Raw genomic sequence first — 27,767 nt, forward strand, 5'->3', positions numbered from 1 at the left:
TTTTTCAGTATTTAAAAAGTGTTTTGAATAATATATTAAAAAGTCTATTGTATAAATAAAGTCACCCTATTGTAAGTATTCTGTCTTTTTAAAATGTAATTGCAAGACACAAATACTGCAATTTTTCCATTTTACAGAAAGCAAGTTTTTTGTTTTTGGCGCCCTCATTTCACAAGTTTCTTTTTTTTAATGTACCTAAAGTATTAATGAGCATTACAATGTCCCAAAGAAACAAACAAGGACACTTCCAGCTATTCAGTTTCCTGAATGTGTAACAACGAGAATATTGGCTGTGTTCTTAATAATAAAAGTTTTATTTTTATACCGCCCTTCTTACAATCAGGGCGGTGCACAACATATCAACAATTACAAATTCAATAAAAATACAATTAAAACCCACATTAAAAACCCATTCTGGCCAGCTTGCCACTGCTGTCAGGGGGGGGGGGAAGACTAACTGGAACTTGTGTCCGGGAATGCTAACTGGAACAGGAAGGTCTTTAATTCCTTCCTGAACTGGGCCAGGGAGGTGGCCGAGCGGAGCTCTATGGGCAGCGTGTTCCAGAGGGTCGGGGCGATGATGGTAAACGACCTCCTCAATGTGGAGGCTAACCTAGCCCCTGGGACCCTCAGTAGTTGCTGCCCAGATGTTCTGAGGGTGCGGGGCGGATTGTATGGGGAGAGGCGGTCCTCTAGGTATCCTGGGCTCAAGCCATGTAGGGCTTTATAGGGTTTTCTTGGGTTTTGATTTCCTGACATTTGTTTAGCAAAGGCTTCACCTGGGTGCTACTTATAAAGGAGAAACATTTGGCAAAACGGATGTGGAATGTTGTGTCTGATACGCTGTTGGACCACAATACCAACCTTCACTACAAACACTGCAACTGTTAGAGAAAAACATGTCTGCTGCCCAAGACAGGAGCATCCAAGCATAACAAACACTATGCCGGATTGAGGCCAATAGCTAGAAGTGGGCACTTTGGCCTAAAGGAATGCAATGCAGAGTGTATTAGGGATCCAAATTTTCATTCCTCATAAAGCACAGAACACCTAAGAAATGTTACTTTCCCATCATCCCCATCACCAATCTGCAGCTATTTTACTTGGGGGCGGTGCACACCAGCCATAAAAGCAAGCCTGGGGTTGGAGTGCACATGACACATAGCCCAGCACCACCCTCAAGGCAGCATGATGCCATGCACTGCTCCACACGGCATTACAGCACTTCTCTGGCGCTGCATCCAAACTACACAGAGTGCCAAAGGAGCACCTTAGCTAATGCGTCTTTTCCAGGGTGCAAAAAGGAGCCATTTTTTTGTGGCTCCCTTTAACACCCTGGAAAGGCCAGATCGGGGCTGTGGCATGCAATTGCCGCAGCCATGATCTGGCTGTAAAAGGGGCGGCCTGCACAGCCCCTGAGGAACAATGTGTTTTGTTTTGGTTTTTAACTATCTCTGAAAAACAAAAGACACCCCTTTGAATGCATCAACAGTATTATCTTGAAATGCATGTGATCTTTTGGAATAGATGATAGTGAAGATACTGCATAGACAGTAGTTGGATCAGTAACTGCCTCTCATTCTATTGCAATGGTATTGTTTTCTTGAAGAAAGTGGGAAATGAGCATATGCACATGCTACAGTACATTTCAGGTAAAAATGAGCCTCTGTCTGATAATAGACATACAGATTGGACTCTTGTTGGCAAACTATGAGAGCAGCTACAGCAAAGAAGGCAGACAAAATCTGCCAGCTTATTTCTTTAGTGCTTTACCTCCTTCACAGCTGCTTCATCTGCTGCCTTTGCCCTTCTGCTGTCATTGTCTACACCAGCATACTTCTTCCTGTCTTATCATCTATGCTGATATTTTCACCAGCATAGTGCACAATGAGGATTCTGACTATGTACTAGGTTTTCAAAATAGGCTTCAAACACTGTTGACTCACCAGTAAAGGCCACAGTTTAACAGACGTTTTAAGTATAATTACAACTGAAGCTACAATCATAAGGTCATACGTTTACCACAATATAAAGTGGCATGAAAGTAATCCTAGTAGGGCAACACTCAAGAGTCAGAAGTTCAGTTAAAAAACTCCTTCTTACATAGATTGTACCTTGTTACAGTTATGTGGATTACTTTCTGCCAGCACCATGTATTTACCAAGTAAATGAATGTACAGATGTACCTCATACTTGGAAGGGTGTCTCCAATGTGACACCCATTGTACCTTGTAATACCAGCAAGAAGACTCCCCTACTATTTTTAATTAACGTTATCTTGGTATACTATAAAACATAGCGTTGGTCAAGTTCCAACTGCATGCCATCTTATTTTAAATCATCACTTTCCAGATCCCAGGCTGGCTCACAAAAGACAAAGAAATCCCTGCCAATAGGCTTACAATCTAAAATGATCGGAATCACATGGATACAGAGAATTTCTAGAGAAAGGAAGATGGCAGGGGGCTAAGTAGAAAGGAGAAGACACAAACCATAGGAAATGAGCAAGACTGTGCCCTCTGCAGACAGGGAAAGGAAAACAGAGTCCCAGTGGTGTTGAGGTTTATGTTTCAATACTGGAGGAGATTCAAAAAAGGGAAGGTTTTGTTTTAGAATTAAAGACCATTACTCTGAACTATTTTCAGGCATTATTTAGTAAGTGGGTTACTTATCTTTTAACCTCAGCAGTTTTTGAAATGGGTATTTTGTGATGCTCCACATCCATTATTGCAGAAATTTTGTGATAATGTCTGTAACAGCCTAAAAATTTTAAGTATATCAGAAAGGTTATGGATAACTGGTAATTTCTTGTTACTAGGACATCCTTATGTAATCTGTTTTTGTTTTCAAAACTGGTAATATTTTTTACAGCACCCAAAACATTTTTGGCATTTATGTGTGAACGCTATATAAGGCATACCTAGTCATCTGATGTAACTTCTGGAACTGATATCCTGTTGTGTATATCTGAATTTGATTTTTCAAATGTATGTGGATATATACTAATACAACAATGGAAATGAAGCTTTCAATATAATTTTTTTACTAACTGTTCCATAACACAAAAGCTTCATATTATGAAGATCAATACATTCATCATTATTATTATTTTGCAGGGTTTTTTTTAGCAATCCCTTTTCTGGTATTCTTTACACTTAGATCAAATGAAATGAAAGGGAGGGGAGGCTTAAATCTCAAGCCAGCACACTAAGTATGTCCCACTTCAACAGATGTATGCACCAGTTATCCACATGTGTCATGCAAGTGTATATACAAAGACATGTAAGGAAAACATACTTCTTGATCTAGCTTTTAACAATAACTCCATCATGCACCGTTTGTGCATACACTAATTCAAATAAACAGTTCTCAGGCACAAGGACTTCAATCTTCAGGTGGAAAACCTTACACACATTTTGATTCAAACTTAACAACAGATCAGGCAGGAATCCTGCTTCTTAAGTATTCAAGCACAGCATCTGTCCCCTTGGCAAGAATAGTTGCTCGAGGAGTCCGAAAAGGATTGCCTCCCAGCAAAAGTGTCCTGACAGAAGGATGAGAATCTAATTACCATTACTGTTTTTTTAAATGCATTGATTTATGTGTGTACACACAACCTTTATGTATAAAAGCAATAATAATTTCATTCCTACTTTTTAGGAAAGAGATGAGCAATTTTAGTAATTTCTAATTAAAATGAAGGTTAATTGTGCCTCCAGTCATTTATCTTCACCACCTTTCATTCATCTAAGTAATTACTGCAGAAAAAAGACTAACCATGGAATTATATTCTCCCAGTGTGTCTGCTCTCCATTATACTTCCTCTCACTTATCCCAATTGAAAACAACTCCAAATTTTGCTTTAAAACTGGTGATACTGTAGGCCTTGACCATGGCTGAGGCTGACAGAGGAAGCATACTGAAGTTCTTTTAGCCTGAATCGAATGGAATTAGAAGTATCCATCTCCATCAACTCTACTTGACTACATGAAGCCTCATTAGAACTTTGGTAGTTTACTGAATTTTATACACAGAGAGACATTATCATATCTTGAATAAGTCCCCATCACTTAAAATTGTCAGATAAGTACTTGTTTATAAGTTGAAAAATTTCTGACAAAAAACTGACCCCAGAATCATGGGTCGACTTATAGACAGCTCAACGTGATAATACTGCTCAGAAAGAAGTACCGTCCAACACCCCATTCCCCTTACTTTGGCAGCTGCTGCTCAGCCAAGAAGAGTTTGTGAGTGGCCCTCCTTCCCCAGGAAGCAGAGAGAGATGGTTGCTTTGCAAGGGCATGCACGCATGTGTGTATGTGTCCCTCTTTCCAAGGGAGCAGAGAAAGTTGGTTGCTTTGCAAGGTGCACGTGTGTGTACGTGTCCCTCTTTCCCAGGGAGCAGGGAAAGAGCTAGTTGCTTTGCAAGGCACACACGTCTGTGTGTATGTCTCTCTCTTTTCCAATGGAGCATGGAAAGAGCTGGTTGCCTTTGCAAGGAGAGAATTGGGGGGGGGGGGGGGCGGCTTTGTCATTTACATCCTTTGTTACATGCCCCTAAGTTGTACCCTCAACTTATCCACGGGTCATATCAAATTGGCCCCAAAACCTGTCTTCAACTTATACATGAGGCTAACTTGTACATGAGTATATACAGTAATTTTCTTTTGAGAGTACATTTTCTCCTGTACAGTGGTACCCCGGGATACGAATGCGCCGCCTTACGAAATTTCCGGGTTACGAAAAAAATCCATTGAAAAAAACATTTCCGGGTTACGAAGGTTATTTCGGGTTACGAACAAAAATTTGGTGTTTTTCGGCGCGATTTCACACGGAATCGCGGCTTTCGCTATTAGCGCCTATGGGCTTTTCGGCTAGCGAAAGTTTCCGGGTTACGAAAGCGGCGGCGGAACGAATTAATTTCGTAACCCGGGGTACCACTGTACTCCCCTAAAACAGTAAGGCCTAAAAACAGGGAAATTATTCAAACATACGCTTTCCAATAATACTTTTTATTTGCTTTAGCCCACAGAGTAAGGAGGTTGTCCACTGGCGTATTACGTTTTATTATACTCTTGCTTACAGAAGTACATGAAAGAACCACTGTAATGTCTGTGGGAGGCCAGGTATGTTATATCGTTCTAAACTAAATATAGGTAGTGCACCCAAGTTTTCTACTATAGTTTGGGGGGGGGAAAAGGTCTGTGGCCTAAAACAAGAAAGGGACTATACAACAATAAAATGTAGATCTTGTAGCCATTCTGTAAATCTGAATTACAGCGCGCCTGTGTCATATGCGGGCGTGCCTTACGCGGCTTGAGCATACGCACTCAAGCCGCGGGGGGCGTGCGGGGCAGCGCGTCCCATTCAATTGAATGGGCGCACGCGCCCGTTGCGCCCCGCGCGCTGCCGTGCACGAGCCCCATTGGGGCTTGAGCATAAGCGAAATTCGCCTTACGCGGAGGGATCCGGAATGGATCCCCACATAAGGCGAGGGCCCACTGTATTACACTGAATGGTTCTGGGTTTCTAAATAAAAAAAATAATCAAATTTCTGGCTTACACAGTTCTGGGAAGCAGAATATTATTGACAGCCTCTGTCTGAGAAACACTAAAAAGTACATAGTTTTAGAATTACAGCCTAATGCATTCAATTAGTTGGATACAAAAGACTGGATGTTATCCAATATTCATAAAGTGCAATCACCTGAGATTGATGCAGTTCCCAAGTTCTGGTGGTACATGCAAGAGATCATTGTTTTGAAGATCTAGAGTACTAAGCCTGTCCAACTTCTTTAATTGCAGAGGATCCAGGGAGCCAACTTGATTATTGCCAAGGAGGATTGCTTCAAGGGTTGGGATGCGGTAAAGAACATCTGGAAGTACTTTAAATCTATAAAGACAACAGGAACTTTTTTAGTATAATTCTAAGTAAACAACATTGCAGAAAAAGATACAGGACTACTACTAAGCAGCAGCAAAGGTACTAATTTGTTGTTATGTGCCTTCAAATCATTTCTGTTTTATAGCATGCTTAAGGCAAATCTATCACAGGGTTTCCTTGGCAAGATTTGTTCAGAGGAGGTTTACCACTACCTTCCTCTAAGGCTGAGAGAGTGTGACTTGACCAAGGCCATCCAGTAAGTTTGAATGGCTGAGCAGAGATTTGAACGCTGGCAATGAACCACGTGCAACGAATGTATTCTGCAAACCTAAACATGTACTAAGAGTACAGTGAATACAGTGGGACCTATTTCCATATAAACATGCATTGGATTTCACTGTTTATGCAACAAAATACTTGCAACCTAAGAAGAAGAGAAAAGTGCTTAAAGAACACTTAAAGAACAACTAGGCTTCTGAAGAAAAAAAACAGAATGAATGACAGATTCCTCCTATATAAATGGGTGTGCCACAACTTTTGATTGTTTTGATGCATAACCTATATTCAGGACAAGTGGCTATTGTTAGGACAGAATACAGAGAAATGGAATGGGTTAGGCAAAGATGCATCATTTCACCTTATCTGTTTAATTTATATGCTCAACATATCATGTGTAAAAAAGGATTAGACTCAGAGAAAAGAGGCATGAAAATTGGGAGAAAGGAACAGCAATAATTTAATATACGATGTTGATGATACCATACTACTAGAAGAAAATAGAAAGGTTTTGGAATGATTATTGAAGAAAGTGAAGGATGAAAGTGCAAAGGCAGGTTTATAACGGAACATTAACAAAACAAAAATAATGACCACAAATGACTGTAAAGTAAACCACAAAGATTTTGAAATAGGTCAAGATTTTCCATACCTTAGCTGAGTCATTAATCAGAATGGAGACTGCAGTCAAGAAATGAAAAGAAGATAGGACTTGGAAGGGCAGCTATGAAGGAACTAGGCAATATCCTGAAGTGTAAAGATATATCACTAAATACTAAAGTTAGGATTGCCCATGCCATTGTATTTCCCATTTCCGTGTATGGTTGTGAAAGCTGGACACTGAATAAGAAGAAAGACAGGTGATAAGAAGAAAATCGACTCATTTGAAATGTGGTGCTAGAGAAGAGTTCTACTGATACCATGGACTGCTAAAAAAGGCAAATGAATGGGTCCTGAACTGATTTCAAGCCTGAACTCTCCCTAGAAGCCAGAATGACTAAACTGGGAGTATTGTACTTTGGACATATCATGGGAAGACCTGACATATTTGGTATGGCAGAAGGCAGTAGGAAAAGAGAAAGACCACAGTCCACATCGATAGACTCAATCAAGGAAGCCATGGCCCTGAGTCTGCAAGACATGCGTAGGGCTGTTAATGACAGGAGGACTTGGAAGTCTCCCATTCATGGGGTCACCATAAATTGATATTAACCTGAAGACACTTAACAATAAAAAGGTATAATTGAAACTCTCTTTCTCTAAGGAACATATATTACAAATACAACAGTATTTTTTTAAAAAGTAGCTAAGAAAAAGTAGTTTCCAGAGTATATAATTTATCAATGCAGCAAAAACCTTAGCAGGGGTAGCACATCAGAGGATTTTTTTTTTTAAAAAAAAGTGGCTTCTATTGAGACTTTGCCTTACACACAGAGACACACACAAAGGCCCTCAGCTGAGGAACATTTTTAATTTCCAGCAGAGCATTTTTGATGGTGGAATGGGGAAGAAGCCCATTCCTTCCCATTAGTTCACTCTGCATCCTCCAGTCTTCTCTGGAAATCTGATAGACCCCTAGAACATCAAGGAAGGTAACATTGTGGATTGCAGTGGGAGAAGGGGGATATCAGAGAACACTGTTGCTCTTTAAAGCAGGTGTGTTCTCAAAGAGCATTCCTATGGGCTGAACAAACTCTGGCTCCAATCCCTGCGTAAACTAGATCACATAAAAATATTTCCCTCCGGCATATAAGTAGAATTCTTCCCTTCCTCCCAAAATGAGGTGATAAGTCTTCCATGAGTTTCAAAGGTTCTGTAAATGTTATATGTCCACATAGAAGAATTTTCTTGCATGAGCACTAGAACAGTGAAGAAAAGAACACAATATTTCAACATCTCTGAGCAGGAATTTTCACTTCTAAAACAAAGCCTATTCACATGAAGTGTCCAAGGAGACTACTCCTTCCTTCGAAATGATACTGTCCATATAAGTAGACTACTTTGGTGAACTTATGAATGCAGAAATCTGCTATGAGGTCTAAGATAAAAAGAACAGTGTCCCATGACATTATAAAATGAAGGGAAAAGACCAGCTATTTAATAACCTTGATGTGATGATAACTCTGATAGGGACTTACCTATTAAAGGCCAGATTTATTATTTGTAGTTTTCCCAGTGCTTCCATTTCATCAGGCAGAGATATCAAACAGTTATTTCTAAATTGTGAACAACAACAACAACACTCTAATCATTCATTTTTATTAGTTGTCAATACTGTATTTTAGATTTCTCTGTAATAAATAAACCTACACAAGTATCACTTCAGTAATTAAAAAACGACATCCTCCATATATACAGCATAATTTATGGATGGATGCACATAACTCCAAGTAGAATTCCCATGTTCAGGAAACCTTCTAACTACCAGGGGCTGGGGTTAAATAGCAGGGTGGATTGCAACTCCCATGTCCTACTTGGCACCAACAATCTACTCTGTTGACCTTCTAATCCCAGATTCAGCAGGGCTCATCTCATCATACATCTCAATTCTTCATCATAAGAATTGCATTTTGTAAAGCCACATATGGAAATCCCAGATATCTTTATGTATTGTAATATACATTTCTATCGTATGTGTGCTAACAAGTGAGTAGGGACACAGTTTTCTTTAGCATATGTATGGAAAATTTTGTTGCATATGTAATGACTCTTGGATTGAAATTCAACAAACTGGCATATATTAGTATACTCCAACAAACTGTTTATTTTATTTATTTATATCCCAGCACAAGACACAATAATATAATTTTAATAAATTAAAATAAAGTACTGCTACTATATTATTATAAAAAGAAGCAAATAACAAATAATTCGCTAGATCAAGGGAAGTAATAGTGCCACTCTATTCTACTTTGGTCAGGCATCACCTGGAATACTGTGTCCAGTTCTGGGCACTACAATTCAAAAAGGTGTTGACAAGTTGGAGTATGTCCAGAGGAGGGCCACCAAAATGGTTGAAGGGTTTGGAAACCATGCCTTATGAGGAAAGTCTTAGGGAGCTGGCTATGTTTAACTTGGAGAAAAGATAGTTAAGAGGTGATGTGATAGTCACATTGAGGATAGAGCAAGCTTATTTTCTGCTGCTCCAGAGATTAGAACATGGAACAATGAATGCAAGCTCCAGGAAAAGAGATTCCACCTCAACATTAGGAGGAACTTCCTGACAGTAAGAGCTGTTTGACAAGTGAAACATACTCCCTCAGAGTGTGGTGGAACTGCCTTCTTTGGAGGCCATTAAACAGAGGCTGGGTAGCCATCTATGGGGTGTGCTTTGATTGTGAGTTCCTGCATGGCAGGGGGTAGGACTGGATGGCCCTTGTGGTCTCTTTCAACTCTATGATTCTATGATTTTATGAATTCTATTAAAAGCACATAGCTTAAAAGTTTAAAACACAATAAAAAAGATAAAAACCAGAACACACCCTGTTAAAAGAACTTTGTTTATACCTTCCCATTTTTACCTACTGAGAACAGTTCATAAAGCATAGCTAGGGAATACTAAACAAACATAAATCATTGACTTAGCAACATGGAATTCAACTACCCTTATATTCTTATATAATCCAGTGTCCTTCAAATGTTTTAGACTGCAACATTATCTCTGCCCATGTTGACTGAGGCAGATGAGACCTTCAGTACAAAATATCAAGAGCACACCAAATCAGGGAAGGCTGATTTAGGGTTTTAATGTTGCCCCACTGATGGTTCCAATATCCACACACTCAAAAAGAGTCAAACAATGCTAACAGCTGAGCTGATCTTTATCAACAGAAGAAGTCTTAGGCCCAGAACAGACCGCTGGTTTGTGGTGGCCTGGGGCCAATTTTAGGGTTCTGGAGTGCGCAGCATCTGCACGCTCCAGAACCCTAACATGTATAGACGGCACCATCTTTACATGGCGCCGTTCATATGTGGCGCACATGCATGCCACTGGTGTACTGATGACGTTGTTCCCACACTCCAAAAAGAACCTGGGTTTTCCGGGTTCTTTTTGGTCCAGAGGGAAGCCACACAGTTTAGCTGCTGCAGCACCCCTCCACAGGAAAACAGGCTGCCACCAGCCCAGACTTTCCCACAGGTATGTACCAGGCCTAAGAGTTTTCATCCCTGCCAGGATAGCTCTTCTGTAAATCACATGGATCTTAATTACCCATTCTACTCTAAGCCATTCCCAAATATTCCATACATAGCTCACAACAGTATCTTGTTGTTAATAAAACTCCATCCCCCCTCCCTCCAGCTACTGTGAGCGTAACAGCTCAGTGCAAACAGGGAATCCCAAAGGCAGGGGATATAGGCGCTGAGCAGATGGAGGGGAAAATCTGAGTTGCCCCTAGAATTTCCTGATTCAGAGGGACCACCCACTATCTACACAGCCCAATCCCAGAATGGGCTGAATACCCATGGGCAGTCTGCCAATGCAAGATTGGAGCAGCCAAAATGGAGCAATTGCGGCATCAAGCCATGCACTCCATTATTTTTCCCCACCTCCACAAATGCATGCACATTATTGCATGATGTGATCTGTGATTGCTAATCATCTCCTTCATCCCACCTAGTTGCTAGGCCATTGGATGTTGCATGTCCAGCTTCTCAATCGCATGATCACATCGGCACTGTATTATGCGTACACAGGTGGGATAGTGCACACTTTCCAGCCTGGCCTGAAGCAAGTCCATGATTATTTTGCCCTGGCATTTAGCCTCAAAGTGCAACTTCATCCCAGTTCCCTCCTGTTTTGACCACATGCATTGTATAAACACATAGGGCTCAAAATGGAATGAAACTGCTTCTTTTTGTCCAAGCAGACTGCTCCATAGTCATCAATGATAATCAAAATCATCAATAATAATCAAAACCATCCCACTGCTTTGATTCCAGTACTTCCATTTTGCAAGTCCTGGTTCTGCTATACCAGGGGGGTTGCTGTTTAAACCCGACTGTTGGAAAAGAAGTTTAGGAGTATCCTCAGGTTTCAATCTTCCTCAACCTGAAGTCATCCAGATACAATGAACTACAACTTTTCCTATCTAGCATGTTGGAAAAAGCTATCACATTTAACCATATCCTTGATTCTGCACTGGCTAACAGCTATTACCATATTCATCAGGGAAAAATCTTCAGGGGCAATTAAAATTCACACATATCTTAGAAAAAAAGTTATCATTTACCTGATATCCAAATGAGTCAGTCTATAAAGCATGCAGAGCTCTAGGGAAATTGAAGTGAGCTTATTGTGGCTAAAATTAATATCACTGACAGTTTCTTTTAATTCCACAATTCTGCAAACAATTAGAAAAAGGGGAAAAAAATTGTCAACTATTTGCAGTTTGAAGAACTAGTTATGAAATCAGCCTATATATTAGCCATAGAGGTTTTTCATATCTACTGCAAGAATCCATCATATAAATTTAATTGCAACTGATTCAAAACAAATTACTAAACCTCCAAATCAGAACAAATATTGCTTAACAAAAGAGCCTAGTAAGTTGCTAATAAACACTATTAATCATTACAAACTTATATTTATTTCAAAATAAATCAAGAAAACCTATTCAAAAGCCCCATTTCAACTCAGTAAAAATAATATACCAACTGGCTGCTGGGAGATGATGCCAAACAGCTTGAAAATTTACTTCTAAGAATGAGGATGACATACTGAAGCCATCATAGGTCCTGGAGGATTTTCCTATCCTTGCTCAGCTATGGAGAGCTTCAGCATGTTGTTACAGTTATCTTTCTTCAGAATAATTTTTGACACTTTATAATGTAAGTAGTCCAAGGAATGGCTTGAAGGTTACAATTCTATTGATGAAACTAAACTAGCCTCATCCTTGCTTCTTTGTAAGAAAGACCACCTTGTAATAAACTGATTTTAATCTTCTGGTCTTTATTTTTACATCTAAAGTTTTAAATAGGGTTAGTTTATAATAGTGTCTGGCCAAAGAGAAAATTGTTGTCAGTAATTCTTGATAAACCAAGGAAACTCCCACATCCTTACCTTTCCTGGTGGCCAGGAATGAGGGCAGAGAATTCCAGGTTGGCCAGACCTGATTGGAGGGGCCTCAAATCTTCCTACTAGCATAGCCCAACACATGCCCTTAAACACATACACAACACACTATTTGGTCATTCCAACTGTAAAGAATAACAGAAGAACAGCTAGGTGGGCAATGCTGGTCAAAACCAGCCTGAGCACCACTAACAGTGTCAGCCAACTCACATGCATACACTACTAGTCTATCCTGATGGGAAAAGGCCAGCAGGGTAGAGTGGCTGTGGTTGTGGGGTGGGGACTAAGGCCTCTGCTTTTTTCTGCTCCTTATCAGGAACAGCTGAAGGAATACTGGTCCAATTTTCCTTAGGTCACTGGCCATTTTTCACACTTGCCATGGCAAGGGCATTTGTGGAAAGCGGATTTAAGCTACAGTGCCTTGATCCTGATTGATTTCATCAAACTATAATTTAAACTAACCATTGTTTCTCCTTTTTTGAAGTAACAATAAATAATTTAAAATGGGTAACAGACATTTCCAGTCAACCCCCTCACATCTGAGTCAAAGAAGGGCAACCATGTGAGCTGGACATTTGTTCATGTAGTAGTAAAGTATGGCTTAATGTTATGTCCAAATCAGATTACTGCCTTATTAGTGAATGTATATGTAACTCAAAATAAACAAAGATAACACAAGCACACTGTGAATTGTAATCTAAAGTGTAAACAGAAGTGAAATAATATTTTTTCTCCCAAGGACAAGACATGCCAGTACTGGCTTTGCAATAAGAAAAAGCAGTATTAATATTCCTATGGCAAAAATTGACTACCTTTCTGGAATTTCAGTCAGGTGATTCTTGCTGAAGTTTACAGTAGTGACTGGATTGTTCCCAACTGCATTTAGTACTTCATCTGGAATTACAGGTGCCTGCTTCTCACTAAATATTTTGTAAAAGTCATCTCATTTAATAGGATAATTATTACAATTTATTAAAATTATCAGCCACATTCTAAGAATATGTATGATTGGTTATAATTAAACACATAATATACAATATAAACACAAAAAGTTTAGAAGCAATTTTAAAATAGTTTTAAACACACAAATCAACAGCAGTATACAAACAAAGTTAGGGAAATAATTTTTACTACCCAGGGAAGGACTGTTTAAACAAAGTGTGCTTTGAAGAGGTATTTAAAACTTGTATGATATGTCTGTGTATATGGGGGGGGGGGGGGGGGGTAAGGGTGTTCCAAAAGATGAGTGCTATTTCTACTATTACTACTATTGTTGTTGTCATTATATCCCACCTTTTTTGAAGTATGACTCAAGGAGGCTTACAAAAGATAAAACAGACATCCTACAAAAGTTAAAAATATAATTAAACTAGAAGTGTTATTTTGCTAAAGCAACATAAGTTTTTTTTAAAATAAAAAAAATTAATGTATCATAGTGGATCATAGTGGACAAGTGACCAGATTCTTTTGCTTTGTGCAGAAAAGTAATAAAGATTGTAAAAAATAATAAGCTGAGGTCTAAGATATCAGTCATGCTGGAGAAGTAGCTGATTGGCAGGAGAGCTTACCCATCTGACCTCATGTACGAGATATTGCTCCACTTCTTGACCAGAATATAATCTTACTGTTATTGCCACAGATGACAAGTTAGTTTTAATGGAAAAATTATTGTTATTGCATTTTACTGATGAGCTTTGTATGTATTTTATTGGCTTGTAATCCCACCTTGATCCACCCTGGGAGAGGTGGGAAAATATAAATAAAATAATAATAATAATAATAATTATTATTATTATTATTATTATTATTATTATTATTATTATTATTATGCTGTTGCCCTTTGCCCTTTCAGTCAGTTTCTGTTCACAGATGGCTTTGTTAAAACTGGAGGGACACCCTATAAAACTGAAAACTTACAATATTTATTTTCATTGGTAAATCTCCTTCTCATCATAGAATGCTCCTACCTATAATCCAATGTTTTCAATGCAGTTATAGCATGCAGGTTAATTGCCAACTGACTGGGCAGGGTCATTGCTGTCACAGGCAATACTCCGTTTGGTCTAATTTCATTTTCATCTAAAGAAAACAAAAGTAAATATACTCAATGTGAAAAACATTATAACTTATGAACTGTGAAGGAGATAGAATTAAGTGCTGCCAGACGCTCAGGACTATTAATGTTTTCCAATTTTATCTATCAGTTTCATGTGTAGTATATAGCAAGTCATTAAATATTCAGTTCTCTCAATACATCACATCTGAAGTCTATGTATGTTTATTCGGTTCCAATGGGTTCCAAAAAAGTTTAAAAATCTGAAACAAGCCAAGGTGAAGGCTGTTTATTTTTTCAAAATAAAGTCTTTGCTTCCTTGTGTTGTTTTCCTTTTCTGAAGAATTTTGTTTTGTTTTGGAGCAGCTTCTTCACAGCCTGAATTGAGTACTTCAGTGCCATTCACATTTCAGACTACAAGCTCTTTTTGCTAACTAAACAATTTCAGCTAAAAAGTAATTTAATAAAAGTGGTGACTGTCATGGCACTGACACATATGTACAGTAAATATACGACAATGTAAAGCCTAAAAGTGATGATAGGAAATTCTGCTTTTTCACTGAGTGCTGTGGGAGGAGGAGCTGTATGATGAACGCTTTTGTTTCTTCGTTGAATTTTTCAGATGCCATCTCCAATTAATGATTAGGCATTACACACTGTTGTACTACTAACATCCTCTGGTGCAAACAGTTCAATGCACAGAGAAACAGAAATGCAATTTTATGTTTCATTCCTCCACCATCAGGAAAGCAATCATATTTACTTGGTGTGCATGCCTAAGCATATTTATTTCAAAACAGGCTCTTACATTAAAATCAGTAAAATTCTTCCAGACAAATATGTTTAGGATCAAGATACATGGTTTCCTTATTCAGTACAGAAGGAGAAGTTCCAGGAATAACAAACTAAGGGGCTCTACAAACTGGCACTTTGTGCAGGCCTCTAGGCAGAGCCATGGCATAGCATCGACACACTAGATGCTATGGCTCTGCACCCTTTTTACCATGACACCGTGCTCCCTTCTGGACAATGTAGCACTGAAAGAGCATCCAAAAGCCATGCCACCACGGCTATGACGCCCTTTCCGGGGCATAACAAGAACCTGCCGTTTGCGGTTGCTGCATCCCCAACCCAGTGCTTCTAGGGGTGGCATGCAGCTATCCCATACCGGCTGTCTGTACAGCCCCTAAGATTCTCAGGGATTTCTGCTTACACTGAGCCATTAAACATGATGTAGCAGGAGAGAAGAAGTGGATAAAGTACTGTAGTTGCCATGCCATGAGGGGTGGAAGTTGTCTGTGTATACACTGGAGTAAAATATACTGATGTCATTTCCTTTTGTTTTAAACCATTCCAAGATAAAAACAACCAGGTGGAAACAGCTCAAGTTATAGGTTTGATGCTCATTTGTTAGCTCCAAAGGCAAAAAAGTGTTGTTCATTTCAAATTATGCTACCATCGAATCCCAACTTATTGTGATTTAGTATCAGTAGGAGGATATATCTTAGCTATTCATGGTAAGTACAAAAACAATTTACAGGAGAGGCATAACTTTAACTTCCCAAATGTCCTTCAACTAAAGTCATGGATGGCAAAGCAGAGAGCCTCCTCTCAAAGAAGACTTGACATTTTTCTTTAGAAAAGTAGGCTGCACTGTTACAAACTGCTTTAGAAATGTTCTCTGCTTTCCATAACAGAATGCTATGCAGTTTGAGCAACCACTGTGTTCTGCATTCAGAAGTAGCTATGGTTGTGATCAATACATTTCACCACTGCAATGGTCCCACCTCCTTACTTAGGATCTACAAAAGAAGTAGCAGACATTCTTCTAATATGTAACTAAAAACTACTACTTTTTACAGAGAAAAGGAAAAAAGAATGTAAGCAGACATGGATGAATGGGCTTTCTAGTCATAATGTAATTTTTGAAAAACAAGATTAAAACACAGCTACCTCAAGCAGTCACTTGATTGTAACCTTGTAAAATCAGAATCCTTTACCTTCTCAAGAAAGAAAACACTTACCTTGTATTTTATTTCTTAGGTACTTCAAGACTTCTTGTGTTCCCTTCTAAAAAGAAATACAAAAGGCACAGAAAAGCTTGTCAATTACAACATATTCTGATTGTGGGGGGAGAGAAATAACTTCAGTTATTTTACAAATTATGTGTGCTTACTTGTAGAATATCTCTTCGGATTGTTCTTAAAGGATTTCCTTCCAAAGCTAGGAATTTCAGCTGTGAAAGGTTTCCTAGTTTACAAGGAAGGCTGCCAAGATAAAGTTCATTTTAGAAATCACCTCTTGTCAAAAACTGAAAATGTAGAAGCAAAACAGTTACATGGAATTCCAAACTTCATAATTAGAAAAATTTCCTTCATGGTTCCATATTACTCATAATGGTTTTTTAAAAATAAAATAAAATTATATTATTGATTTCAGAATTCAATCATTATATAAACCTGGATTTATTACTCCAGATCAATGGAGCCTGTTACACAGGACAGACATCCAACCAAATAATAGTCTTACCTACTAATATCATTGTTGGATAAATCTAGTCGCTCTATGCCCTCTAGCAGAACAATTTCATCTGGCAATGATTTCAGATTATTATCTCTAAGGTCCAATACACACAAGGAATTCAAATGTTTCAGGTGTTCAGCTTTCAAAACTTCAATTTGATTTTCACCAACATGCAACTCCTTTGAATAAAAAATATATATATAGCCATTAACTCTGTGAATATAAACTGATATCAGATGAACCAGATTAGGAATACTAAAATGAAGCATTATTTATCATTCTTCCACATGACTAACAGCAAACATCTATTTATTTACATAGTTATTTAATTCAGCGATTCTCAGGCATTGGCTCTGTAGTAACACTTCAGGTTCCTAAAATCAGTATTATGCGTACTTACGGAAATAAACTACACCAGTCACACTAACATTCTGACAATATTAAGCGCACACATTCCCACCACCATGAAAAAGTAGTACCAAAATGAATACTACACATACTTAAAGAAATAAACTTTACCAGTCTTACTAATATTCTGATTATATTAGCTCACATAAAAATATATTGCATTCATATTCTGAAGAAATGCCTGTATACAAAGCTGCATTAATTTAAAGGAATCCCATTAAAACAATATTCTCTGAAAGTACCACATAAATTATCAAACAGAAACAGATAGACAACCTATAAGATATGATCTAATCCAAGGAAACCTTGGATGTTTTGGCCTATAATTCCCATTGGGCTAAAGGAATGAGCCAAGTGAAGGCACAGGCTCAACTTCAGGTTATCAAGAGAAATGCTCAGTTTCAGGAGTGATCTCTTCAGAAGTAGAGGGCTCCTCAAAAGTATGTATTTTCAGGTGAAGGACCCTCCTCCCAAATAAAATTAATCTAGGGTGTCTGTACCTGAGTCCTGGGGAGGGCTCAGGCAAAGAGCCACAAAAGCCTCACTTCTGGCTCAGTAAAGTTACTAGGAACAATGTCTGCAGTTAAACCTCATCAGCCACTGCTTTAGAAAATGTATCTCTTGTGATTGCTTATCTGATTGACCTTGGACTGCATCTTAACAGATGATGTTCAGATGACACATGCCCCAAAGCAGCCAGAAGCCACTCCCAGGTCACCAAAGCTGGCCTGAAGCCACCGGAAAAAGGAGCAGATTTAATCCGCTCCTGACAGCAACCCATTTGGGACCACAGTGGCAGCCTGCTTTGAGAGTGGACTGTGCAGTCGCCACAATCCTGGGCTGATCGCAGTCCAATCACAACTGGATGCTGCTCCCTGCTTCCTGTCTGCTTCGGGCCTTTGTTTGTTATTTCCTCTATTTTTCTTATGCTCTGATTTTAAACTACCTGGTTATGCCTCTGTATTTATTTCCATTTGGAATTGTTATCAGTAATGCAGTAAATCTGACTTTGGCTTGACTACCTTGCTGGATTGTCAGATGGTGTGTTGCCTTCCCAGCACTGACCTTTGGGCTTGAGTTGTTAAGACTTCTACTAGAAACTATTGGATTTGAAAACAACACACTGTGTTAATCTGCTCAACCATGCTACAATGTCTGTTATCACATAACTCCTGTTTGTTAACTGTTAAGATAATTATCAAGTTAGTTCCTTCTGCATTTTAAATCCCCTACTTAGCATATTTGGAAATCTGCCAACTAAAGAAATCTTCATGCAGTAACCAAACTGGGATATAGCCCACAAAAACTTATGCCAAATAAAGCTTGATAGCCTTTACAGTGCCACTGAATTCTATCATTTTCTTTGTGTCAGTCTAATATAGCTGGCTCTTGGAAATGCCAACATGTGTGTATATGTATTAAACATAACCAAAATAATCTAAGAAAAAATGTATTTCAGGACCACAAGCATCAAATCTACAGAGAGTATGTCTTACTTTTAAAACTGTACAAGAAGGAAGGTCTGGCAGGTATCGTAATTTATTTCTTCTTAGATAAAGCTGTTCCAATGATGCCATGTTGGCCAATTCAGGAGGTATAGTTTCTAGGTAGTTCTTTGTGCAATCAAGCAGTCTTAAACCTATAGGAACAGGTCAAGTGTGTAGGAATCAGAATCAAAGTCAATAAAATACAATACCTTTACTGATTATAATAAAGGTGTATTTTATTTAAGGGTACATTTCCAGAAGGGGCTTCAAATATTAAGCACACAACCCAAATCAAATGCAAAGTCTTTCACAAGTATGCGTGCAAGATTTTACAGTTATTGCATTTTGCAAAGAGTGGGCAAGAGGTAGGATGTGTTATGGCTGCAACGTAAGACTGTGCAATGCATTAATGCCTTCAGAATATTTCTAAGTACCTAAGTTCTCCATAAACAAAACACAACAGTTTGGAGCCTTCAGTATGAGCAGAGGCACTTCCACTTACATAAGGTAGTGAGATCAAGTTCTCTTTTTAGGAAACAGCCCTCTGCACCTCATCACATAATGTTCCAGAATGTCTCCTAACACTCTGGAAGGTGTTTTCAAGGGTTTATTTTATTTATATTCTGCCATTCTCCAAACACAAGATCCAAGGCAGCATATAACCTTTTAAAAACACAATACAACTAAACATCTTTCAAGACAAAACTTGAAACACAATTAAATCAAACTTCTATTTAAAAATGCAAGTTTTAGAAACCAAAAACCTTCTTAAATAAAAAGGTCTTATCTGTTGGTGGAAAGATAGCAGGGAGGGGTCCAGCTGGACCTCCCAAGAAAGAGAGTTCCACAACCTGAATAGTGACTATCACCAGTGAAGTGGTAAGTAAGAACTGCAGTGGCTGACATTCTGTTCAGCATTTACAATGTTGTAAGCTAAATTTTTGTTGTTTTGTGCCTTCAAGTTGTTTCCTACATATGGCAACCCTAAAGCCATGGGGTTTTCTTGGCATGATTTATTGAGAGGAGGTTTGTCATTGCCTTCCTCTGAGGCTGAGAGCATGTCCAAAGTGACCCAGTGAAATTTTGCTACAGAAAGGTACAAGATCAAACAGGATCTGGTACCTCAAGGTCTGATCTTGGATGCTAAACAGGCTCAAACCTGATTAGTACTTGGATGGGAGACCATGAATGAATACCAGGTCCTGTGGGCTATATTTCAGAGGAACTGGCAAAACCATCTCAGCATATTCTGAAGAAATAGAGATTTATTTATTTTTGCTACATGAACTTTACAATAAACATGAGCTAACCAGAGTCTTCCAGCATGTGGTGTTATTCTTCAGGGTGAACACAGGAAAAACTTGTTGTGGTGCACAGACCACATCTGCTGACTACCAGGTTGAAAAATAAATGTTTTTACATGGAAATAAAGCAGCCCAGAAAACAACAGTCTGAACGGCACTTCCCAAATTCACTTTACAAAAACCAAAACACTATTTCACACAAAACAAGGCAAAATACCCAAAACTGAATACAGGTATATCAAGGTATAATTAATTACTGCCTTACTTTTCATTGCACTGATCTCTGCTGGTAGCATCTTCAACTCATTGTGAGCCAAATTAAGTCGCACCAAGTTTGTGAGAAATGCAAAACTCGTAGGGATATTAGACACATGGTTGTTGGAAATATCCTGAAGAAATGGAAGAAAGAAAGATTGATCAACACTATAGTTCTACATACACATACCTTGGGATAAGCTTCGCTGAACACAATACAATATATTTCAGAATAAATACACATAAAAACATATTTCCGCCAAGAATCCTTACACATCAAGAACAGTTTTTCAAGAGGCCTGACTGTCAGCAGAAGAGTCAATATGTTAAAGCCTTCTACTCACCAACTCTTCCAAACTGATTAACTTCCCAAATTCATCAGGTAAATTATTTAATTCATTGTGTTGCAGAAGTAGACTCCTTAAATGCTTTAGCTGGATAAGCTCCTTCGGTAAATATTTCAGTTTATTATGACTATTGACAAAATAATTATGAAGAGATGCATTAGTACCAGTTTCTTGTAAACATCCCTGGCAAAGTAAATGTCCAATATTATACCAGGAAATAAGGTGGTTTTTGCAGCCTAAAGCTACCTGGAGTGTAAATGGTCAATCATCTCCAGGTCTCTCCAGGGACAACCTGATTCATACCTATACAAGCTTTTTAAAAGTCACACACAGGCCTAAAATAGACCAGGAACCCCAAAATGGACAGCTGTGGCTTTGGAAGTTTCCAGATTATTTTTGCCTCCTTTTTATGGTGGGGGGGAGCAGAATGGAATTGCCCATCTCTCATATACAAGACTGCAATGTATATCTGCCATGTGTATAACAAGACAAATTTGACCAAGGTGAGGATACCAAGCTCTCTGGCTGAGAATTCTAAATGTCCCTCCTTAAACTACAAATTCCAGAATGCAACAGATGGCAGCCAGAGCAGTTAAAGTGGAATAGCAGGACTCTTATAGTGCGGTAATCTAGCAAATGTTTATTTCAACATTATCTTTCAAAATAATCACTGTTACCTATGTTAAAAAACACTGTACCATGATCCAATGAGACTATTTTGCTAACAAGAACTTCCGATAGCAAGACTGAGGGAGAAGCTATTCCACCCAAGCATGGTTCGAGGGTCAGGAAACCCTCCAAAAAAGAAATCCTGATGGCAAAGGGGAAACAGAGAACAAGAATGCTATACACAGTGTTAGATTTAACTCTACAGCTTGCAATTCTTTTATATTAGAAAGAAAGATCTGTAAATTAAAACACATTCCATTCCATAAACATTTTTCTGACAGTTTTACAATGTAGCTACCTCACATTAAGTTTCTGAAGGTTTTCCAGTGATCCTATAGCAGAAGGAAGACATGTCAGTTGATTATCATGCACCTAAAATGAAGAAGACATTTATCACAACATTTATTCTATCAGATAATAAGATAGTACTAGTGTCAGAAAGTCTGAATTTGAAAATTCAAACATACAAAAGATGCCTTTGCAATACATTTTAAATCAGAACTCCCCATTTTGTTTCTTTTTTGCCATTTCTTCTGTAACTGTTACTTAAAGGAGAGGCTAAAAACAAGTGAGGCCAAATGACAGGCTAGAAAAGGGGAGTGAAAATTAAAGGACCAAAGTCATACTGGGGGAGTTAGGTATCGGGGGCTCTGCTTTGCAGTGGTTCCATTCCTACCTCTCGGGCAGATTCCAGATGGTGGAGCTGGGGGACTGTCGCTCTGATAGGAGGGCCCTTACATCTGGTGTCCCTCAGGGAGCGATTTTGTCCCCTATGCTATTTAACATTTACATGAAGCCGCTGGGAGAGATCATCCGGAGACACGGGGCGCAGTGTTATCAGTACGCTGATGACACCCAAATAGTCTTCTCTGTGTCTCCGACTGATGCAGTAACTAGGGATGGCATCTCTCCTCTTAATGTTTGCCTGGAGTCGGTAATGGACTGGATGAGGGAAAACTGACTCAGCCTGAATCCAGAGAAAACGGAAGTGCTGGTGATTGGCTCTCCTGGCCCGGGTAAGGAAATTGTTCCACCTGTCCTAAATGGGGTCACGCTCCCTGTGAAGGACTCTGTTCGCAGTTTGGGGGTGCTCCTGGATTCGTCGCTCCACCTTACTGCTCAGGTGGATGCGACAGTCAGGAGCACTTGTCATCAGCTTCGGCTGATACGCCAGCTGCGACCCTTCCTTGGCCAGGGGGACCTTGAAACCGTGGTACACGCTCTGGTAACCTCTCGATTAGATTTCTGTAATGCGCTTTACATGGGGCAACCCTTGTACCAGACCTGGAAGCTTCAATTAGTGCAGAATATGGCTGCTAGGCTGGTTACTGGATGCCCCAGAGCCAGCCATATAACACCAGTCTTAAAAGATCTTCATTGGCTGCCTATTCGCATCCGGGCCAAATACAAGGTGTTGGTTATCACCTATAAAGCCCTTAATGGCTTGGGCCCAGAGTACTTGGAGGACCGCCTCTCCCCATACAATCCGCCCCGCACTCTCAGATCGGGTGAGAAACATCTTTTAAGAGTTCCTGATGTTAGGTATGTGTCACACAGCTCTGGAACTCCCTCCCCAACGAGCTCCGTACTTCCACCTCCCTTGATGTCTTCAAGAAGAACCTGAAGACTTATTTGTTCCGCCAGGCTTTCCCACCGTGAGCCTTGTTGTTATGCTTCCCCCTGCAGTGTTTCGTTGTATTCCATTCTACACAGCCACTTGTATGGTTATTATTGTATTGTACTGTTTGTAAATGTTTTTATTGCTATTTGTGATATTGTTGGGGAAGGGGGTTGTGATGTTTTTATCTGTTTTTATCTTGCTGTACACTGCTGTGATCTTTGGAACAGCGGTATAGAGATAAAATTTTATTATTATTATTATTATTATTATTATTAATTATACTAAGAAACATTGTTCAAACACATGTTTAAGGGTTCGGAACTAAAATCAAGTTCCTGCTTCACTATGCTAATCTTTTAAAAAAACCTTTGTTCACACATTCAACCAAGCTATACAGGCATACAAATCTCTTACAATGCAGCTCCTTTTTACAATTTTTAAACACTCACTCATCCCACCCTTTTCCTTGTACTCTGTCTTGATGGAGGGTTTTTAGCAGCATCAGCATTGGGGGACAGTGTTGGAAGACTGGACAAATATGTCCCTGCCTCTAGGAGCTAATGGGAGCAGCAACCCAATTCTCAGGAGGATCTTACCTTCTCCACTGGGAAATAGACTTTTGATCATAGACTGCAGCAGTGTGTCTGCAGCAAACAATGCAATAATGCTTAAGTTGGGAAACAGTGGGATTCTATTCTAGCCAGGCCTATTGCAGCTCTGTGTACCTGTCTACAACAGCCAAGGTAAACTGTCCTCAGCATGTAAATAAACATAGAAATATAAGCATGGCCACCAAAATGCAAATCACAAGTAGAGGCTGGTGAATGGGGGATCATCCCTGGATGCATTAAGCTTTCAAGTGGTTTTCAAGTGGAAACCTTTGTTCAAGTAGAACACACGCTGAAAATGAATTTGTTTACTTAAATCTTACCTGGCTTAGATATTTAATTGCACATATGCATATTGTTAATTTTGGTTAACAAGTTTGCTGAAACATGTTCTGACAGTGTGCTACAGGAACCTATCGTTATTCTTTCACTTTTATTTCTTCCTCTGATACCAATTTTTTCATGAAAGAGGTAATGCCAAGGAACACATCTACTTTGTTAAGTTTCTGAACAGGTTTTAAATACAAAGGGGACACATTTATTTCAAATAACCAAGATTCAAGATTTTCCCTTAGAATGTTGACAATTCCTTCCGTCTCAATCAAAATCAGCCACCTTTATACTGTTTCTCTTCCACATTTCCACAGATCTCACTAATCCATTCATTCATTTGCTATCCTGTGAGGGAAACAAGTAACTGTTCTAAGTCCAACCACTGGGCTAAGCAAGAATCTGTACTTGGGATTCTGTCATCAACTACACTTGCTGCATTCCACAGCTCACCAATGTGCATATATGTCCAGCAAATTCCTTTCTAATGCTGGTCACAAAGTTGCTTCCTATGTGCTGGTTGGGTTATAGACACATATTTTTACTCTAAAATCAGAATTTGCATCAAAACATTCACAGTATGCAAAAGGCGTATTTCCCCATCTTCTCACCAGCACATTATACAATATGAAAGAAGCATTTCACAGAGGTTTTTATACTCACGTCCAGCACAGTAAGTGCAGGTAAGAGTCTGATATCATCCGAAAGACACTTCAGTTTGTTGGAAGATAAAATTAGTTTGGTAAGATCAGTTTGCTCCCACCACCGATCACCACCACCGAACGAAAGATTCTGCTGTGCCTCTTCAGGAGTATCCAAGTTTATCCGCCATACATGTAGAGGCACTACATACGTAAAAGTAATATGCATGTATAAGTAAGAGCTTTAAATAACCATAATTCAACTGTCACTGGTACCTTTTTTGAAAGTTTTGACGGTTATGGCATTGTAACACAAAAAGAAAATACGGACCTCAAGATCCTACATGTAAGACATATGTGCATCACTTAGCTACATCTCCATAGCTACATGTTTCAATGTTACCCCTGAAACCCACCTTGTAAATAGTGAAGCCCCCAACACTGCCATTTTCATGTTGTCAGACACAGACCTGTGTGACTGGTACAAAGGCACCTGCGAAGATATAAGGAGCTGGTCACATTGCTCCTTAAATCCCCACTCTATTGTATTGTATTGGAGAAGCCAGCATCGGTTGCAACATAGCTTTTGGGTAGGATTTTGCTTCTTTTGTGGTCAGAAAACGAATTCTGACCACCACAACCACCAAAGAAGTGAGTTGCAATGGTCTAAATCCAACTTACATCTTCATATCATCAAGTCTTGATTAGGTAAATCTAAAAAGGAGAATAATATTTTAAAGCTTCCTGGCTTCTACCATCTACCCAGTTGTTCCCCATTTCTAAAAGGAGCACTATGATCCCTATCAAATAGTGTGAGATCCCAGAATTTTCTGCATTAAGCCCATTTCTCAGTCTTACACAAGTTTCATCTCCCTAAAATGCCCTCTTCTTTACCTTTTCCTGACAAACAAGCCAGATAACAAGCTGTGTGCCTTCACTCCAAATGTAACAGCACCAGAAGAAGCCTCCTGGAAATGTTATTTCTACCAGAAGCAAAGGGCACAGGCCTCCTTTACCAGAAACATACACTTCCAAGAGCATTCCAGTTGTGGCTTTGAAAGTAGTTTTGCACACAGCTTGTTTTTGGTCAAAAGATTGGGTGAGTGCAGTTTTGAGCACTATGGATATGTGCAGGGATAAAGGGTGTGTGTTGTATGGAGTCATTTCTGACTCGGGTAACCCTTGTTGTTGTTGTGTGCTTTCAAGTCATTTCTGACTTGTGGCAACCCTATCATGGAGTTTTCTTGACAAGTTTCTTCAGAGGGGGTTTACCATTGCCATCCTCTGAGGCCGAGAGAATGTGCCATGCTCAAAGTAACCTGTGGGTTTCATGGCCAAGCCAGGATTTGAACGAGTCCAACACTCAATGCTGGCTCTCAGGGGACAACCCTAAAAGCAACTTATGATAGGATTTTGTTGGCAAGCTTTGTTCACAGGAAATGTGGGGAGTCCACAGGACGCAGCCATGGGAATGAAAGTGGAAATCGTGGCACTGGCTGCATCTGCACTGGAGAAATGACACAGCTTGACACCACTTTTAACTACCATGGCTCCATCCTACACAACCCTGGGATTTTGTAGCTTTGTGAGGCACAGGAGGTTAAAGACGTTGTGAAACTACAAATCCCAGGATTCCACAGGATGGAGCTAGAGTTTAAAAGTGGTGTCAAACTGCATTATTTTCTACAGTGTTGATGCACCTGCTGTAGCTTGCAAAAGGGCCACCGAGAGGCAGAAATGGCCATTTAATCAAAGGCTGTGGGACTGAAGCCAAAGGCCAGGTGGCAGAGAAGAGGCCAAGGAAGTACTCTGACCTCCTCTTTCCTCAGTAGTGCCAAAGGCGAGGAAGAAACCCTCAGAACTTAGGCCCATCAGGGTGCATCTACATTGTAGGAACAATGCAGTTGGACAACACTTTTGGCGTCTCCATCCCGTGGAATCCTGGGATTTGTAGCTTTATACAGATGTCCCCAAACTGTGCCCTTTAATCAGAGGCTTTTGGGTTTGGGCTCCCAGAAGCCTCAGCCATGTTGGCCAAGGGATCCTGGGAGATGGCGCCCAAAATCTCTCATTAAACTAGGGCACAGTTTTGGGGAGCCACTGCTTTACAAGAGGCCTCCCCTTCTCTGCCGAAGTGGCGCCTCACAAAACTACAAATCCCAGGATCCATGGCGGCTAAAAGTACACTCCCTCCAGGGCGAAGAAGGCGCCTTTGTGTCCAGCAGGAGGAATCCCAAAAGGTCTCCCCTTTTGAGCATCACTGAGGAGGCTGTAGAGCCAGAAAAGAGTTAAAGCGGTGCCAAACCGGGTTATTTCTCCAGCGTGGATGCAGCCAATAAGGCCCATGATGAAATGATCGGGGCGGTTCGTGTCATCATGGCCATCCTCCTCATCATCACCTTGGCTGAGCTCCCGCCCAGAGAGGTTCAAATGGCCGCTCTTTCGCGCCGCCCGGATCAGGCCCTGAGGCACCGAGGAGGAGGAGGAGGAGGAGGGGCCCGCCTCGCCCGCCCTGAAGCCCGACAAGGACGAGGCCGGAGGAGGAGAAGAAGAAGGGGCCGCCCCGCGCCTCCGGGAGCCCGACATCTTCATGGCGGCCCTGTGCCTCAAGCCCCAGACGGAGGCGGGGAAGGAAATGGCGCCCAGGAGGAGGAGGAGGAGGAGGAAGCAGAACTAGGCCCGGGAAGAGAGCCCTCCAGATGGAGCAGGGAGGGAGGCTTTGTTGTCTGACCCGGAACAAGCCTCTGGGAAGGAAGGAAAGAGGAGCCAGGAAAGGGCCCAGGCAGAGAAGGCCTCCCTCCGTTGAGGGAAGGACTAAAACGGAGGAGGAGGAGGACACTGCTTGCCCCAGAGGGAGGCATTGGGGAACATTGGCCCAGAGGGAGGCATTGCAGGATCCTTGCCCAGAGGGAATCATTAGGGAATCCTGGCCCAGAGGGAAACATTGGGGAGGGAGTGCTTGCCCATAGAGAATCGCTGGAGAAGACTTGCTATGGGCAAGCACTCTCATTTGTTTTAGTACGGCCTTCCCTTGAGAGTGGGCCTCACAAGTTGTTGTTGTTGTGTGACTTCAAGTTGTTTCTCACTTATGGAGACCCTATCAAGGGGTTTCCTTGTCAGGATTAGGGTTTCCCAGCACCCAGGCTGAGGGGTTTTTCTCAGCAGACAATGTGCAGCCCACCCTTCTTATACACAGGTTTTTTTATCCACAGATTCAAACATCCATGGCTTGAAATATATATTCAAATAAAGTATAATTTCCAAATAGCAAACCTAAGGGCTGTTCGA

At 40.2% G+C, this 27,767-nt stretch overlaps 1 protein-coding gene across 2 annotated transcripts; it reads right to left on the bottom strand.

Moving 5' to 3' along the window:
- Nucleotides 1-305: 305 nt before the first annotated feature.
- Nucleotides 306-27,227, bottom strand: LRRC40 (leucine rich repeat containing 40). Of its 2 annotated transcripts, XM_089515430.1 has the most exons (15): nucleotides 26,879-27,226; nucleotides 24,502-24,683; nucleotides 21,578-21,651; nucleotides 20,608-20,737; nucleotides 20,274-20,397; nucleotides 18,714-18,856; nucleotides 16,816-16,988; nucleotides 16,463-16,553; nucleotides 16,311-16,356; nucleotides 14,201-14,312; nucleotides 13,046-13,153; nucleotides 11,392-11,502; nucleotides 8,299-8,376; nucleotides 5,708-5,893; nucleotides 306-3,544 (listed from the first exon to the last, which is right to left on the bottom strand). In XM_089515430.1, exons 1-15 carry the CDS (start codon nucleotides 27,069-27,071, stop codon nucleotides 3,439-3,441), a joined length of 1,857 nt encoding a protein of 618 aa, XP_089371556.1. In that variant the 5' UTR covers nucleotides 27,072-27,226; the 3' UTR covers nucleotides 306-3,438. The 2 variants fall into 2 exon arrangements, with proteins under 2 accessions (XP_089371556.1, XP_089371557.1); XM_089515431.1 differs by lacking the exon at nucleotides 11,392-11,502 and having other exon boundaries at nucleotides 26,879-27,227.
- Between the last annotated feature and the right edge of the window lie 540 nt (nucleotides 27,228-27,767).

This window comes from Sceloporus occidentalis, unplaced genomic scaffold, assembly GCF_023333645.1.
Source record: "Sceloporus occidentalis isolate IW3139 unplaced genomic scaffold, rSceOcc1.0.p SCAF_3, whole genome shotgun sequence".
In the NCBI taxonomy this organism is placed as follows: Eukaryota; Metazoa; Chordata; class Lepidosauria; order Squamata; family Phrynosomatidae; genus Sceloporus; species Sceloporus occidentalis.